An 18,699-nucleotide genomic window follows, 5' to 3' on the forward strand; every position below is an offset into this window, starting at 1 on the left:
AACCTTCTTCAACTTCTTGAATGAGAAGAAAAACGTCTTCAAAGGAAAACCAGAAAGTCCAGTTGCCTTTTGAAAAAAGCACCGTTGGGACAGCCCTTCAGTAGATGGAGGTGAAGTTATCTTGACTTTTTGTCTATCTCAGGGGTCAGCAACCTGCGGCTCTGGAGCCGGATGTGGCTCTTTCATCCCTCTGCTGTGGCTCCCTGTCGCCGGTCGGCTCCACAATTGATAGGGTAGAGGAAAAAGGATGCTGTGGTAGGAGGAGACTGTGTGGTGCGGGAACTGGACTTCTGGTTGGCTCCAGAATTGAATGGGGGGGCTTCTGGTTAGGACCTTTATGGCTCTTTGAGTGTTTAAGGTTGCCGACACCTTGCCTATCTGATACATGTATTCTTTTCCATTCCCATTCAACATTATTCACAAATCTGGACCTGAGAGGCGTCTTTGCTTGCCAAAGTCTGCCAAGAAGTTTGATCTCTTCTGGTTTTGCATTAATTTATTTGAAACATGAGACAAGTGGGGTTTTTTTGAAGCTCTGTGGGCAGTCTGTTTCCCATTGATGGGAACTCTTAGCTCACCCTACTTCTTAGTGCAGGAAAACCTAACAACAATTACTCAAGGATGTTGTTATTATTTGGTTGAGCTATTGCAATATACTTTCCTAATGCAGGAAAATCTAGCAACAATTACGGTACTCATACTGTTGTTATTACTTGGCTGGGCTATTGCAATATACTCTACAATGGGGATGACTTTGAAGATCACAGGGAAGTTCTGGTCCTATGTGCTAAATTGTGCCTGCTTTTGAAAGCAACAGCTGTGCTTTAAGCTGTGCATTGGCTTTCTAAAGTGTTCTGGCTGGAATCTAAAGTACTAGTTTTTATTTATAATGCCTTTTATGGCTTGACATTTTGCCAGGATCTGGATTGCACACTTTAACAGGAATCAGACCAGGCATGAAATGCTCCTGGTCTGATTCCTGAACCAGGAGTGAAATGCTCCCAGTTTGGCCGATCCGGTAAGCGATGGCGGTGTGTGGTTCGGAAAACCGGTAATGGTGGCAGTGCGAGGCTCCACCCACCTGCCCAGACATCATTACTTCCTGGTTTTAACCAGGAAGTAACCTGTTTTTGAGTCTCTGCGCATGTGCAGGAGGTTTTGCGCATGCACAGAGGGTTCAAGCGCTCTTGGGATGCGCGCACGGGTGCGGAGTGCACCCTTCCGAACCACATGGGAAGGTAAGTAGATTTCACCCCCGAATCAGACCACCCAGTAAAGCTATGTGAGAAGAAACAGTTAGTAGTCCATCACTTCCAGGAAGTTAAAGGGGTCGAGCTAGGAGATACTATGTTTCCGGAGCAGCATTAGCTTTCTGGACAGTTTTCCAAAGAAAATTAGATATCATTTAGGGAAATTTTAAAAACTGAGCTCCTTAGTAGAGAACTTACAGATTAGAATGGGCCATCAATATATATCTGATTCGCTTTGTGCCTTTATGGGTTTTATAAATTTGTTTCAGTTTTATCAGGAAGATCCATCTGTTCATCCATCCATCAATCCACCAACCCATCCATCAATTATCATCACTTATGAACTGAAAACGCACACTAATTAACACAGGTAGTCCTTGACTTACAACCACATTTCCATTCCTAAGCAGGGCAGTTGTTAAGTGAGATTTGCTCCATTTTATGACCTTTGTTGACATAGATATTAAGTGAATATTACCATTGTTAATTGATTCATATGATCATTAAGCAAATCTGGCTTCCCCCATTGGCTTTGCTTGTCCGAAGCCAGTTGGGAAGGTTACAAATGGTGCTCACATGACTCCGGAACAATGCAACTGTCATAAAAACATGCCAGTTGCCAAGTGCCTGAATTTAGATCACATGACTGTGGGGCTCTTGCAATGCCTGTAAGTGTGAAAACTGGACATGTCCAGTGGTGAAATCCAAATTTTTTTACTACCAGTTCTGAGGACATGGCTTGGTGGGCGTGGTGTGGCTTGGTAGGTGTGGCTTAGTGGGCATGGCAGGGGAAGAATACTGCAAAATCCCCATTCCCTCCCCACTCTGGGGCCAGCCAGAGGTGGTATTTGCCTATTCTCCGAATTACTCAAAATTTCCGCTACCGGTTCTCTGAACTGGTCAAAATTTCCGCTACCAATTCTGCAGAACCTGTCAGAACCTACTGGATTTCACCCCTGGTCATGTCCCTTTTTTTAATGCTATTGCAACTTTGAACAGCCACTAAACAAATGGTTGAAAGTTATGGACTACCTGTGTAGCAGTTAATTCTATTTGTTTCAACCTAATTTTTTTGATAGCTATCCAGAAGACTTATAAGCGATACCAATAGAAACTTCAAATTTAATAGCCTACAAGTGTAGTTAGTTTTGGTAATTTTTTGGGGTAATTTATTATATTTTGATGGTTAGAAATATATTTCAGAGAACTTCAACAGTGAAAAAAGTAAGGTTCTACATTTAGGCAAAAAAAACCCCAAAATGCATAGGTACTATATAATAGTACCTGTGAGAGGGATCTTGGAGTCCTAGTGGATAACCATTTAGATATGAGCCAGCAGTGTGCAGCAGCTGCTAAAAAAGCCAACACAGTTCTGGGCTGCATAAACAGAGGGATAGAATCAAGATCATGTGAAGTGTTAGTGCCACTTTATAATGCCTTGGTAAGACCACACTTGGAATACTGCATTCAGTTTTGGTTGCCGCGATGTAAAAAAAACCCTGAGACTCTAGAAAGAGTGCAGAGAAGAGCAACAAAGATGATTAGGGGACTGGAGGCTAAAACTTATGAAGAACGGTTGCAGGAACTCGGTATGTCTAGTTTAATAAAAAGAAGGACTAGGGAAGACATGATAGCAGTGTTCCAATATCTCAGGGGTTGCCACAAAGAAGAGGGAGTCGGGCTGTTCTCCAAAGTACCTGAGGGTAGAACAAGAAGCAATGGGTGGAAACTGATCAAGGAAAGAAGCAACTTAGAACTAAGGAGAAATTTCCTGACAGTTAGAACAATTAATAAGTGGAACGACTTGCCTGCAGAAGTTGTGAATGCTCCAACACTGGAAATTTTTAAGAAAATGTTGGATAACCATCTGACTGAGATGGTGTAGGGTTTCCTGCCTGGGCAGGGGGTTGGACTAGAAGGCCTCCAAGGTCCCTTCCAACTCTGTTGTTATATTATATTATATTAATAATTCTAATGTTCTTCTGTTCCTCTGTGAACATTCAAAGTGGCCTCAGAGCATCTTATAAATCTACTATAAAATTTTTATATCTTAACTCAGTTACACTGAATGTTTGGAAAACATATCTAAATCTTATAAATGAAGCCTTCTAGATATAGCTCAATTATTTATGCAAGCTCTGAACTGATTAAAGTTATTAAAAGAACTTGAATACAACAGTTGTTCCAATTAAATTCACACAAAGCTATCTATTATAGCTAGCTGCTGCTGGTCTTATTTATATAAAATATTTGCACATCTATCCATGTGTATATATGCACAGTTTATCTAGAGACAATTACAGGGAACAGATTAACAGAGTTGGAAGGGACCTTGTAGGTTTTCTAGTCCAACCCCCTGCCCAAGCAGGAAACCCTATATCATTTCTGACAAATGGCAGTCTAGTCTCTTCTTGAAAGCTTCCAGTGATGAAGCTCCCATAATTCCTGAAGGCAAGTGTTCCATTGGTTGATTGTTCTCACTGTCAGAAAATTTCTCATTTCTAGGTTGAATCGCTCCTTAATCAGTTTCCATCTGTTATTCCTTGTCTGGCCTTCAGATGCCTTGGAAAATAGCTTGAGCCCCTCCTTTCTGTGGCAGCCCCTCAAATATTGGAACACTGCTATCATGTCTCCCCTGGTCCTTCTCTTCACTAGACTAGCCATATCTAATACTTGCAACCATTCATCATATGTTTTAGCCTCCAGTCCCTTAACCATCTTGGTTGCTCTTCTCAGCACTTTTTCTAGAGTTTCAACATCTTATTTATAATGTGGTGACCAAAACTGGATGCAGTATTCTAGGAGTGTATTACTAAGGCTTTATAGAGTGATATTAGTACCTCACCTGATCTTGATTGTAACACCTTGTTTAGGATTGCATTGGCTTTTTTAGCTGCCACCACACACTGTTAGTTCATATTTAATTCATTGTCCACTAAGACTCCAAGATCCCTCTCACAGTTACTGCTAGTAAGCCTGATTTCACCCAGTCTAAGTTTAAGACTTTACTTTTCTCTACACTGAATTTCATTTTGTTAGATCACATATAGTCTTGAGCATTTCAGGGCTCTATATTTGCAATTTTGGGGATCAAAATAATTAATTGAAATACAAGATGGTCAGCAGATGAATAAATCTATACCCAATATATAATCCAAAATTTCTTTATTTGAAAAAGGGTCTACATAACAAAAGAAAATTTTAAGGATCTAAAACCATGTTTGTAGCATTTGTTTATTTAGAGGACAAAGAGATCCATGATTAGAAAATAAGAGGGCAGAATTCCTACAGCTGGATACAGTAATCTAGTTAGCCAAATGTGAATATATGTTTTAAACGTTGTGCTCATAACACTCCCCCCCCCCAATGAGTTCCTTTCACATCCATTTGTCCAGGAAGATAAAGTAGAAGGATAAAATACCATCACATGTTGTTACTGTGAAAACTGCAGATAGGGTAAATCAGCAATTTAAGAAAGTATTCTGTAATTGGTTTTCTTCACCTCAGCAACTTAAAATATTAAGACTGTCCGGATGCTGAAACAGAGAAATAAGATAAATATGAGTTTTGTTCTTAACATTAAAGAGTACTACTAGCGTTTCACAATCTCCTGTGATCAGTGGCGGGATTCAATTTTTTTTACTACCGGTTCTGTGGGCATGGCTTGGTGGACATGGCATGGTTTGGTGAACAAGGCAGGGGAAGGATACTGTAAAATCTCCATTCCCACCCCACTCTAGAAGAAGGATACTGTAAAATTTCTATTCCCTCCCCACTCCAGGGGAAGGTTACTGCAAAATCCCTATTTCTTCCCGATCAGCTGGGACTCAGGAGGCAGAGAATAGATGGGGGCGTGGCCAGTCAGAAATAGTATTTACCAGTTCTCTGAACTACTCAAAATTTCCACTACTGGTTCTCCAGAACTGGTCAGAACCTGCTGAAACCCACCTCTGCCTGTGATGATCCAACCTGTTCTAGAGATGTTTCATTTATGTACTTAACAGTAACTGTATACAATCATTCTGGGAATGAGATGGGCAGGTCCTTATATTCCATGGAAATTTCTCAGATATCTCCAAGTATTTTCTGTTTACCTTTTACCAAATTACACAATTTATTCACCTAGGCTTTGTTCATCCTTCCTTGACAGATATTATTCACAGGGTTGGTGTTTCTCATCATGTCCTTCCCGAACATATTTTTTTGATGTCAAGATTTAAATCTAAGATTCTATGTGCAAATCTCATCCCTGAATTTAGGTGGGTCCAGTGACTAATTACCTAATTGTTTCCTTTTTACCACAGAACTTCCTTTCTTGCAAAGGGGAGAGATTGCTTAAACAAACAATCTCTTCCTAAATTGTTTTTCTATGCAGGGCAATGCTTCCCCTAAAAGGAGCTAAACCAATTTAACAAGCTCAGTGCTGTGACCTTAATTAGTTAATTAGCATCTTCCAGCAAATGGCATAGGGCCGGGTTACTTACGGGACCGTCTGCTGCCACCGAATGCCTCCCACCGACCCGTGCGCTCCCACAGGGAGGGACTCCTCAGGGTGCCGTCAGCTAGGCAGTGCCGACTGGCGACGCCCAGGGGAAGGGCCTTTTCTGTGGGGGCTCCCACCCTCTGGAACGAGCTTCCCCCAGGACTTTTGATACCATCGACCATGGCATCCTGCTGCGCCGGTTGGAGGGGTTGGGAGTGGGAGGCACCGTTTATCGGTGGTTCTCCTCCTACCTCTCTGACCGGACGCAGACGGTGTTGACAGGGGGGCAGAGATCGACTCCAAGGTGCCTCATGTGTGGGGTGCCACAGGGGTCGATTCTCTCACCCCTCCTGTTCAACATCTATATGAAGCCGCTGGGTGAGATCATCAGTGGCTTCGGGGTGAGATATCAACTGTACGCTGATGACACCCAGCTGTACTTTTCCACCCCGGGCCACCCCAGTGAAGCTGTCGAAGTGCTGTCCCGGTGTTTGGAAGCCGTACGGGTCTGGATGGGGAGGAACAGGCTCAAACTTAATCCCTCCAAGACGGAGTGGCTGTGGATGCCGGCATCTCAGTACAGTCAGCTGCAGATGCGGCTGTCTGTCGGGGGTGAGTTATTGGCCCCGATGGAGAAGGTACACAACTTGGGCGTGCTCCTGGATGGTCGGTTGTCCTTTGAAGATCATTTGGCGACCGTCTCCAGGAGAGCTTTTTACCAGGTTCGCCTGATCCGCCAGTTGCGTCCCTTCCTGGACCGGGATGCCTTATGCACGGTCACTCATGCTCTCGTTACCTCTCGCCTGGACTATTGCAATGCTCTCTACATGGGGCTCCCCTTGAAGAGCACCCGGAGACTTCAGCTAGTCCAGAATGCGGCTGCGTGGGTTATTGAGGGAGCGGTTCGGAGCTCCCACGTAACACCTCTCCTGCGCAGACTGCACTGGCTACCTGTGGTTTTCCGGGTGCGCTTCAAGGTACTGGTTACCACCTTTAAAGCGATCCATGGCTTAGAACCGGGCTACCTACGGGACCGTCTACTGCCGGCCTCGATCTCCCATCGCCCGGTGCGCTCCCACAGGGAGGGACTCCTCAGGGTGCCGTCAGCCAAACAGTGTCGACTGGCGGCTCCCAGGGGGAGGGCCTTCTTTGTGGGGGCTCCGACCCTGTGGAACGAACTTCCCCCTGGACTTCGACAACTACTAGACCTTAGGACCTTTCGCCGCGAACTTAAAACCTATTTATTTCGTATGGCCGGACTAGCCTGATTTTTTATCTTTAAATTTTAATTGATTTTTGATGGGTTTTTAAAATTTAAATTTTTATAATTTTATGGGGGTTTATGTTATTTTAATATTCGGGCAAATTTAAATCAGTTTTTTAAGGGTTGTTTTTACTATTGTGTATGTTTGTATTTTATCTGCCTGTTCACTGCCCTGAGTCCTTCGGGAGAAGGGCGGTATACAAATTAAAATATTCTATTCTATATTCTATATTCTATTCGTCAACTTCCTGACCTTCGGACCTTCCGCCGCGAGCTTAAGACACATCTATTTATCTGCGCAGGACTGGACTAGATTTTTTAAATTTTAATTGTTTAAATTTTAGATTTGGTTTTAAATTGGGGTTTTATTATTTATATGTCTATTTTAAATATTCGGCCTATTTAATAAGTTTTTTAGACTAATGTTTTACTTTGTATATTTATGTTGTTTTTAGATGGCTGTACACCGCCCTGAGTCCCTAGGGAGATAGGGCGGTATAAAAATATGAATAAATAAATAAAATAAATAAATAAATAAATGTCTATGGAGATTTTCAGTCATCCAGGTCATGGTTGTCTAAAAGATGGGTTTTTTTTCCCAACAGGCAAATGGACTAATGTCTTTTTTTTTGGAGAAGAAGAAGTTTTGCTTCTCATCCAAGAAGCTCCATCATTTCTGACTGGATGGTGGTGGGGATGGAAAGATTAGTTCTGTCTAGTGGTGGGATTCAAATAATTTAACAACCGGTTCTCTGCCCTAATGACTGACTGGGTGGGCGTGGCCATGGTGGGCATGGCCAGGGGGTGTGATAGGCAGCACTCGGCCTCCTGCACCATCACCCCCGGAAGCAAAAACAGCTGCGGGTGCTGCACCGCCTCCCTGTGTCCCGTTTTATTATTATTATTATTATTATTATTATTATTATTATTATTATTATTTTAAATTTTTATACCGCCCTTCTCCCGAAGGACTCAGGGCGGTTCACAGCCAATTAAAATACACAATGATACAATAAATACAATTAAAATACAGTTAAAAAACTTATTGAATTGGCCAAGATTAAAATTTAGAATAAAAACCCATTAAAAAACCCATAAATTTAAAACTAACCCAGTCCAGCGCAGATGAATAAGTGAGTTTTAAGCTCGCGACGAAAGGTTCGGAGGTCCGGAAGTTGACGGAGTCCTGGGGAGTTCGCTCCAGAGGGCGGAGCCCCACAGAGAAGGCCCTTCCTGGGCGCCGCCAGACGACACTGTCGCTACCGACGGCACCCTGAGGAGTCCCTCTGTGAGAGCGCACGGGTCGGTGAGAGGTATCCGGTAGCAGCAGGCGGTCCCGTAAATAGCCCGGCCCTATGCCATGGAGCGCTTTGAAGACGTTCACCAACACCTTGAAGCGCACCCGGAAGGCCACAGGTAGCCAGTGCAGCCTGCGCAGGATAGGTGTCACACGGGAGCCACGAGGGGCTCCCTCTATCACCCGCGCAGCTGCATTCTGGACTAACTGAAGCCTCCGGATGCCCCTCAAGGGGAGCCCCATGTAGAGAGCATTGCAGTAATCCAGACGAGACGTCACAAGGGCGTGAGTGACTGTGCACAAAGCATCCCGGTTCAGAAAGGCGAACTGGCGCACCAGGCGAACCTGGTGGAAAGCTCTCCTGGAGACGGCCGTCAGGTGGTCCTCAAAAGACAGCCGACATCCAGGAGAACGCCCAAGTTGCGCACCCTCTCCATCGGGGCCAATGACTCGCTCCCAACAGTCAGCCGTGGACTCAGCTGACTGTACCGGGATGCCGGCATCCACAGCCACTCCTTGGAGGGATTGAGCTTGAGCCTGTTTCTCCCCATCCAGACCAGACGGCTTCCAAGCACCGGGACAGCACTTGATAGCTTCATTGGGGTGGCCCGGTGTGGAAAAGTACAGCTGGGTGTCATCAGCGCACAGCTGGTACCTCACACCGAAGCCACTGATGATCTCACCCAGCGGCTTCATAGATGTTGAACAGAAGGCGAGAGAATCGACCCCGCGGCACCCCACAAGTGAGGCGCCTGGGTCGACCTCTGCCCCCTGTCAACACCGTCTGCGACCGGTCGGAGAGATAGGAGGAGAACCACCGATAAACGGTGCCTCCCACTCCCAATCCCTCCAACCGCGCAGCAGGATACCATGGTCGATGGTATCGAAAGCCGCTGAGAGGTCTAATAGGACCAGGGCAGAGGAACAACCCCTATCCCTGGCCCTCCAGAGATCATCCACCAACGCGACCAAAGCCGCCTCAGTGCTGTAACCGGCCGGAAGCCGGACTGGAACGGGTCTAGATAGACAGTTTCCTCCAGGTGCAGGGGAAACTGATATGCCACCATACTCTCTACAACCTTCGCCGCTGCGGGTTGAGACCGGACGATAATTACCTAAAACAGCCGGGTCCAGGAAGGCTTCTTGAGGAGGGCCTCACCACCGCCTCTTTCAAGGCGGCCGGAAAGACTCCTCCAACAAGGAAGCGCCAGAATAGCCTGGAGCCAGCCTCGTGTCACCTCCTGAGTGGCCAGCACCAGCCAGGAGGGGCACGGGTCCAGTAAACACGTGGTGGCATTCAATCTACCCAGCAACCTGTCCATGTCCTCCGGGGCCACAGGGTCAAATTCTTCCCAGACACTATCACCAAGACCGCCTCAGCCGCCCCGTCCGAATCGCCACAATTTTGGTCCAGACCGTCTCAAGCTGAACGATTTTATCGTATAGATAACCGTTAAACTCCTCAGCACGCCCCTGCATCGGGTCATCCCGCCCCTGGTGAAGGAGGGAGCGGGTCACCCAAACAGGGCAGCTGGGCGGTTATCTGTCGACGCAATGAGGGAGGAGGCGAGCAACGCCTCGCTTCCTCAGTGCCACTAGGTAGGTCCTAGTATAGGATCTAACTAGTGTCCGATCAGCCTCTGAACGGCTGGACCTCCAAGAACTCTCTAGGCGCCTTCTCCGGCGTTTCATCCCCTCAGCCCTCGGAGAACCAAGGAGCCGGTTGGGATCTGCGCCGGGTCAGAGGTCGCAGAGGCACGACACGGTCTAAAGCCCCAGCCGCAGCCCGTTCCCAGGCTGCGGCTAGTTCCTCTGCCGTGCCGTGAGCCAGATCCTCAGGAATGGCCCAAGCTCCGTCCGAAACCTCTCTGGGTCCATCAGGCGCCTGGGACGGTACCAACGTAGTGGTTCCGCCTCCTGCGGTGTTGGGTAGCGGTCAGAAAGTCCAGGCGAAGGAGGGAGTGATCTGACCATGACAAAGGTTCTGTGACTATATCTCTCAAGTCCAGATCCTTCAACCACTGACCAGAGATGAAAATCAGGTCCAGTGTGCCTCCCCGATGTGAGTAGGGCCATCAACTACTTGAGTCAGGTCCAGGGCTGTCATGGAGGCCATGAACTCCCGAGCTACTGTCGATGACGAGCCAGCAGATGGCAGTTAAAGTCCCCATGACTAAAAGTCTGGGGTCTCCACTGCCACCCCGCAAGCACCTCCAGAAGCTCGGGCAGGGCGGCTGTCACGCAGCAAGGAGCCAGGTACGCCACCAGCAAGCCCATCTGACATCTATGACCCCACCTCACAAAGAGGGATTCACACCCGCAATCTGAGGTACAGTGGCCTCCTTCGGCTCTAGACTCTCTTTAATAACAACCGCCACCCCCACCCCTACCCTGGGCCTCGGCTGATGGAATGCACGGAAACCCGTGGGCACATCTCAACCAGGGGACACCCCTTCAGTGCCCAACCAGGTCTCCGTAACGCCTATAATATCCGTGGCACCCCTGAATCAGGTCATGTATTAGGGGCCTTATTGGCCACGGACCGTGCGTTGCATAACATCAGACGAAGGCCCAGGCTCTGAGGATCTTGACCATCCGGGAACGGGAGAAGTCAGATCGGGCACGCGATCGCCTGTATACATCGAACGCGTGACCCCTAAACCGATGCGATCCCCTTCCGCCATATCTGCCCCTCCCACTTACCGTGCAAATGGACTCACCTCATACAAAGGAACACACTTCTTAACCTCCGAACCCATTTGATAGTCGCCACGAGCATGCGCTGGAACTGGTTTCCGACGGGCTGCCCCCATCACCCGCCCTATCCCTCCCCTTAAAATTCCCTTAAAATCCCTCCCCTTAAAATTCCCCTTAAAATCCCCCAATAAAAAACGACTAAAAGAGTTCATTAAAAATCCCCTAAGCCTCCTAGATTTCGCATGCCATCTCTTTTGGGCCTAGGTGGCCTCCCTGAAGCCTCCTGGGAGTGAAAACGGACTGCATGGGGGCCACCCCTCCCTGCGCCCCATTTTGGGCCTAGGAGGCCTCCCTGCACTTACCTTGGAGCCAAAATGGGGCACGTGGGGACTCCTGGAAGGGGTGGGGCAAGGTCAGCCAGCAATTTAACTACCAGTTTGCCCGAACTGGCCCGAACCAGCTGAATCCCACCACTGGTTCTGTCCCTCAAAACTAATCCTTTCATCCCTCTCCCCCACCATCCAGTCAGAATTGCTAAATCTTCGATAAGAAGTGAAATGTCTTCTTCTTCCTCAAGGAAAAAACATAGTCCAGCTGCCTTTTGAAAGAGTACCTTTGAGGCATCTTGAAGCAACTTGCCCTGCTGTCTGAAACTGGCAAGACCCTAATTAATTTCACCCTAAAGCCTTTCTTTTGCCAAGGCATTCCTTTCAATGTGGACAGCTTAGAGGGCAACTGAAACTGGAATCCCAATTACTAAGCAATGTGATCATAAAGTACAACATCACTTGACTGCATCACTTAGCGATATCAATTTCAGCAGTCACCACTGCTGTCATTAAGCATTAAGCAAGATTTTGAGGTCATTAAGTGAGAACCTCCTTGCAATTTCCTGCCAGCTTCCAATAACAGAAGTTGGTGGGGAAGCCAGGAAGGAATTACAAGTCCCAGGTGGGCAGGCTGGTCAGTGTCTTTTGCAGAGTGGGAGAGGAAGGCCTTCTTGGGATGGCGGCTGCTTGGTGAGGGAGGATGCACAAGGTGCACGAGGGGCTGGGACAGCAAAACGTGAGCAGCGCTGGGCCACAGTGGCTGCTGACAAGTGCAGGAGACTTACCAAAACAACTTACTCCCACTGCCCTAAATGGGAACTACTTGTCACCACCAGCTGGTTTGCTTAGGATGTTTTGAAGTGCTTTAGTTAGCTTGTGTGCTAAGCTGATTCGATGTGTTTGTAATAGCCTCTTGGTGGTTTCTAATTTCCTAATTTCCTTTCAAACCCTTTGCTAGTTTCTCAAATACCTTGCTAGTTATTCTCCAAACCAAAGTTGGAGAAATGGGGAAAGGAGCAGTGGTGAAATGCAAAATAACTTCCTACCGGTTCTATGGGCATGGCTTGGTGGACATGGCTTGGTGGGGGGGGGTCATTTGACTGGGTGGGCATGGCCAACTTAAAAAAACTTTTTGAAGCATTTTTTACTACATATTCGTCCAAACCGATAGTTAAAAAATGCTTTTAAAAAAAAAAGGTTCCAACAATCATAGCTGTGCCACGCAATCATTGAAACTTTTTTTTTTTTACTTTTTTAAAGCATTTTTTTACTACCGGTTAGCCTGAACCGCAGTATCACTACTGGTTCGCCCGAACCGGAGCGAACCGGTAGCATTTCACCCCTGGAAAAGAGGCTTTTAACCCTTTTCCTCAACTCCCCTGCCATTGGCTATTTGGGGTTGTATCCTTCTGATGCTTCCTGTTCAGGGACAATTTCTTAATCAACCTTTTTCAAGATTTATTACAATCCTGGCATCTGACTGAAGCCTGGGAAACAGACCCTTGTCAGTCAACAGGAGTGCTGATTACATCAGCTTATCACTTATTTAGGAGCCAAGGGTGCAACAGCACACGGAAGCAACAATTATAGCAGGCCATCAACACCCCAATTGACAACTACACACCCCACACAGCCAGGCACCATATAAATACAATATTTAGAACAGCCTAGTGCATACATTCTAGAGAAAAAAGTTCTCTGAGGATGGGCTCTACCACAAGCCTGACACCTTGGAAGAAACCTTGGTGACTCTGGTCCCAACTCAAAATGGATCACTCAGTCCTGGCTGACATGATAATAATGTTTCAATACCCAAGGAACTTCCACAAAGAAGAGAGGGTCAACTTATTCTCCAAAAGTACCTGAAAGCAGGAAAAGAAGCAATGGATGGAAACTAATTAAGAAGAGGAGCAACCTAGAATTAAGGAGAAATTTCCTGATGGGTAGAACAATTAATCAGTGGAATGACTTGTCTCCAGAAGTTTTGGGTGCTATAACACTGGAGGTTTTTAAGAAGAGATTGGACAACCATTTGTCTGAAATGGTATAGGGTCTCCTGCTTGAGCAGGGGGTTGGACTAAAAGACCTCCAAGGTCCGTTCCAACTCTGTTATTCTCTCCTTGTTCGTTAGTATTCATCCTACAACAAGTATGAATAATTGTAGATGACAGAGAATGGCCTGTTACCAAGGGAACTATCAGATAAAAGAAACCTGAATCCAGGCCAGGAATGTAACACACATAAATGTTTTAGATAAGTGAATTCCTGATTCACATGAAAGTAAAAGGAAGGAAGCATGCTGAGACTTGCAAGATTCTGTCAGTATTCTCCTTCATGACTTTGATTTTCTAATCTGGTCTCACTTGAAGGGTTGATAGTAATAAATAGCAAAAGTAGGACAAAAAAAAAGAAAGAGAAGAGCATTATTACCTTTTTCCTTTCTGGAGCAGGTCCAGCCCTTCATTGATTTTCTCAAAAGGTAATGTATGAGTGATCAAAGGATCCAAAACAAATTTCTTCTGCATGAAATCTGAAACCAACTTGGGGACAGAATCTTTGCTCTTCCACCCTGGAGAAAACATTGATCAGAATGCATGATTGAAAGAAGCTCAGTAAAAATTCTGAAAAGATGGACGAGAGTTCTGACTTTCTGCAGATTTATAAACTAATACAAAATGGAATCCATCCTAAGTCACTTCTTCCTCAATCATAGTTTTTGTTGTCATGGAAAGAGGCTTCTACTTTGGAAGGGAAGATAGTAACCAAAGGGAAAAAAATAGAACAAAACTTTGCTTTACATTTCAATAATGTGATTGGCCTTAGACATCACACTAAGTGAGAGACTGACAACCTTTTACAGCCAGGAGCTGCACTGTGGCCGGAGTGATGATACAAAGTAGGTGGAATACCTCATAAACCTAGTTGAGGCTGGGATTTTCTCTCCCCCCCCCCGCACTGCTCCCCACCTTGGTAAGACTTTCCTTGGTTAACTGTAATTACAGTAGTGGCCAAAATTGTGGAAACTGGAAACCTTTTGGGAAAAGTGTACTTTCTAAAACTAGCTAATAACACCACTTTTTTTTGTAGTAGTACCATTAAATTATATATCAATGGAAAGATAATTAAATCAAGAATGTAATGCAGTAACTTTCATGAAGGATTTGCTATTAGAATAGCAGTTATGGTATAAAGAAGAAAAGTGAAACACGTGGAAAAAAAAGATATACAAAAATTATCACCATAGAAAAATTATGAGATATACAAAAATTATCACCATGTCAGTTAATACTTAGTTGGGTAACGTTTAGCATGAATTACAGCCTTACAACGCCTTCCCATGGAGTGAACCAAGTTTTTTAGTTCTGCAGCTATTATAATGTGAAACCAAGATTGAAGTATTGCTTCTATTAACTGGGTATTATTGCTGAGTCACTTCTGACTAACAAGTTTCTTTAGTCAGCTCCATAGATTTTCAATTAGGTTAGGGTCTGGGCTATTTCCAGGCCATTCCAGCAGTGGAATATGATTATTTTGAAACTCCCCCCAAAAAGTGGTGTTATTAGTTAGTTTTAGAAAATACACTTTTCCCAAAAGGTTACCACAATTTTGGCCACTACTGTATATTAAGCCCTCTCAGAATTTATTCAATAGCTTCTTTTAATTCCTTAATGTCTTATTGTATAATAATTCTTGTTTGTATTTCTAGTTTCTAAATGGTAGAAAACCTTTACTACAGGTTTGTATTATCTCTGAAGACCTGGGAAGCTGAAACCATCATTTTGAGGACTGGCATGTAGCCTACCTCTGCAAATGCCAGTTTGTTTAAGCCATACCTTGCTTATTTGGCCCATATGCTAAACCATTAATCAGTAATGAATCAGTAATGAAATGGATTATTTTAATAGCTTTGATATCTGACAATCTTTTGTATGTTTTTGTATTGAGCGACCACTTCCATCTTGTTTCTCCTTTGTGTTACTTTTTATGTGCCAGTCGGCTAAGGATTGGTTTGGAATTCCGTAACACCAAAGTCAAAATAAATAAATATCTATAATTCCCTAAATTTGAGTTACATATACATGATCGCAGTGTTCCAATATCTCAGGGGTTGCCACAAAGAAGAGGGAGTCAAACTATTCTCCAAAGCACCTGAGAGTAGAACAAGAAGCAATGGGTGGAAATTAATCAAGGAGAGAAGCAACTTAGAACTGAGGAGAAATTTCCTGACAGTTAGAACAATTAATCAGGGGAACAACTTGCCTGCAGAAGTTGTAAATGCTCCAACACTGGAAATTTTTAAGAAAATGTTGGATAGCCATTTGTCTGAAATGGTGTAGGGTTTCCTGCCTGGGCAGGGAGTTGGACTAGAAGACCTCCAAGGTCCCTTCCAACTCTGATATTATTATTATTATTATTATTATTATTATTATTATTATTATTATTATTATTATTATTATTATTATTATTATTATTATTATTATTATATTGTCTGGAAATACATCCACAGAAACCATTCATATCCCCAAATACACAATGAAAACAATTGCATATTGAATGATCATGGGGGAATGCCCTCATATAATAAATTGTGTAATGGAAGATATATTTTTTTTACACTTGTTCCTCACACTTTTTACCGTACCTCCAAAGACGCATCCTTTCCAGGTGCGGCCAGTGAAAAGCATCACTGGATCATAAGTGATCTTAGATGCATTGGGGGGCACCCCCACAACGACGCTGGTTCCCAAATTCTGATGGCAGGAAGCGAAGGCAGATATCTGAGAGCAAACAAACAAACCACACACTTTATCTATTCTTTCACATTTTTATATTGCTCTTCAACATCCTCCACTTTTTATACAGGTTACAACCAAATGAAGGATAGATAAATTACTTGTAGACAATTACACTCTTGTTTACTTCTTTTTCATTTGTGATACTGTACGATATGAGAGTCAATTTGGTGTAGTGGTCAAGACTTTAGACTAGAAACCAAGAGAGTGTGAGTTCTACTCCTGTCTTAGGCACAAAGCCAGCTGGGTTACCTTGGGCCAGTCACTCTTTCTCATCCCTAGGAAGCAGGCAATGGCAAACCACTTCTGAAAAACTTGTCAAGAAAACTGCAGGGACTTGTCCATGCAATCTCCAAGAATCAGATACAATTGAATGGAAGAAAAAGAATTGTACCTGCATTGCTTAAAACAACGATTCAAAATATAAAACTAATCTTAGTCCAGCGATAAGTAGTTACATTTAAGTGTTTAAATCCCCAGTCAGGCACAAATTCTCAGATGGGAGAGTCTAAGCATAAGGACAACCCTTTACAGTGCACCTAAAAGATGCCATGGTTGATGCTTCCCAGAGGATAGGCACTTTCACAGAGAAGGTGCAAACCGAATCAGTCTTCTAAGAACACTTGACATGCTATTGGAGATACTGGTGTGAACCATCCTTTCCCCTCAAACTCCTATTGTTACTTCTGCTGTACTGGGGAGGTAATTGTTCTCAATCTAAACTATATAGTAAGCAGAAGGTTTGCATCAACAATGGTTCAATCCTGTGATCTTCTCCATTGTGAGGGATATCTCAGATCTTCACTCTTGGATGAGATGAACACAAGGAATTTGTCTTTATTTTTATTTATTAAAATCATTTATATGATTGTTTTAAAAACCTTGGAACAGTCTACGGCAAAGAAGAATATCTGTAGCTCAGGGTTGACATGAGGGGTCCATGGTGCTCTCTGAGCTAGCTTGTTTTCTTCAAGACATTTCATTACCCAAACTAGGTAACATCATCAGTGCTAGCATCAGTTTGGGTAATGAAATGTCTGCAGGAAAACAAGCAAGGCTCAGAGAGCACTAAAGATCCCTCACAGTCCACAATGATAATTAAAACCAGAATACAAGCAGAATCAAAATGACTATTAAAATATATATTGTTGAGACTTCATGGATGCAAGGAAATCAGCATATAATATCAGTTTTTAAATGGTTGTCAATATCCTTGAGGAGAAATTGCTTAATTTTTGCATGCAGCTAAGTGACAACCATAACTTTCCATTCCTTGTTACAGGGACACAATAAATGAGGAAAATGGGCATTGTGATTCCATAATGCAAGGCCTGCTTTTTCATACTTCTGATGTGACATTGTCTGTTTGCATGATGTTTGGACACTTCTCTCCCTTGAGACCCTTATGTCACAAGAGAGAATTCTTTGAAATACAAATACAGATTCAATTCAAAAAATGTTTTCTGTTTTATTAATTTCAAAATCTCCATCACATTATGATTGATTTGGGGAGGCCCAGCATTTTATGTCAACAGGGGATTATGTTTTGATCTTCTAGATCAGAGGTCTTCAAACTTGGCTGCTTTAAGACTTGTGGATTTCAACTCCCAGAATTCTGGGAGTTGAAGTCCACAAGTCTTAAAGCTGCCAAGTTTGGGGACCTCTGCTCTAGATTAAACTTGCTGCGTGAGCTCAGCCTATAAGATCAAATACTTTCTTTTCAGGGGTTTCTAATGCAATCTTCTCAGGGATGAACTGGCTTCTAAAGTTTCTAAGTGTGATACATGAATACAGTCTCAACTTAAGCATCCTTAAGCATTTGGGGCTTTTTAGCCTACAGAAAAGGTGAACAACAGGGGACATGATTGAGGTGTACAAAATTATCCATGGCATGTATAAAATGGACAAAAAGGAACTATTTGCTCCTTCCCAAAACATTAAAACCAGAGAACATCCTAGGAAATTGAATCTTGTAAAAATCAGGATAGACAAAGAGAATTTTTTTCTATACAACATAATTGAACTTGTAATGCATTCCATCTAGTATCTAGTGCCATACTGGTTGCTTTGGCCATGTTCTGGCTGGAACACATACACAATGTTACTTATAGGATGCCAGAACGAATAATTGATTGTTGCTATATGTGGTTTACTATAGTTGGGATGCAGCGATATATACCCAGTGGTGGGATTTAGCGGGTTCTCTCCGGATCGCACAAACCGGTAGTGGCCATTGTAGGAAGGTCCAACCACCCACCCAGATGTAATGCGCAACTACTACACATGAGCAGAAGGCCATGCACATGCACAGAGGTGGCACATGCAAGCAAAGCAAGCACTCACACTCATGCTCACATTTGCAAACCGGTAGGGAAGATATGTGAAACCCACCTCTGGATATACCTTTCTGAATTTTGACAGTGTGTTCCTTCAGAAAATTCAAGGTAATACATATGATTGTCCCCCACAACCTTCAATCTAACATGAACTTTACAATATCCCTTGATAATTTATTGGGATTGGCCCGAGTTCATTTACCTGATCTTGTAATGATTATGCAACATTAGGAAAAAACAGTCTACCACA

The 18,699-nt window shown here is 44.0% G+C and overlaps 2 protein-coding genes across 2 annotated transcripts in view; one reads left to right on the forward strand and one right to left on the reverse strand.

The window, feature by feature from the left end:
• Positions 1 to 18,699, forward strand: part of C8H4orf17 (chromosome 8 C4orf17 homolog) — a 130,722-nt gene that overhangs the window by 47,971 nt on the left and 64,052 nt on the right. The window lies entirely within an intron of this gene.
• The window catches only part of LOC131203428 (alcohol dehydrogenase 1), a 40,778-nt gene continuing 26,752 nt past the window's right edge, over positions 4,674 to 18,699 (reverse strand). The window contains exons 7-9 of the mRNA XM_058193621.1: positions 15,963 to 16,098; positions 13,751 to 13,889; positions 4,674 to 4,786 (exon numbers count right to left, since the gene is read on the reverse strand). Coding sequence (XP_058049604.1) covers positions 4,762 to 4,786; positions 13,751 to 13,889; positions 15,963 to 16,098 — 300 coding nt within the window. The 3' untranslated portion in view covers positions 4,674 to 4,761. The remainder of the gene's footprint in view (positions 4,787 to 13,750; positions 13,890 to 15,962; positions 16,099 to 18,699) is intronic.

This window comes from Ahaetulla prasina, chromosome 8 (genome assembly GCF_028640845.1).
Source record: "Ahaetulla prasina isolate Xishuangbanna chromosome 8, ASM2864084v1, whole genome shotgun sequence".
Taxonomy (NCBI): domain Eukaryota; kingdom Metazoa; phylum Chordata; class Lepidosauria; order Squamata; family Colubridae; genus Ahaetulla; species Ahaetulla prasina.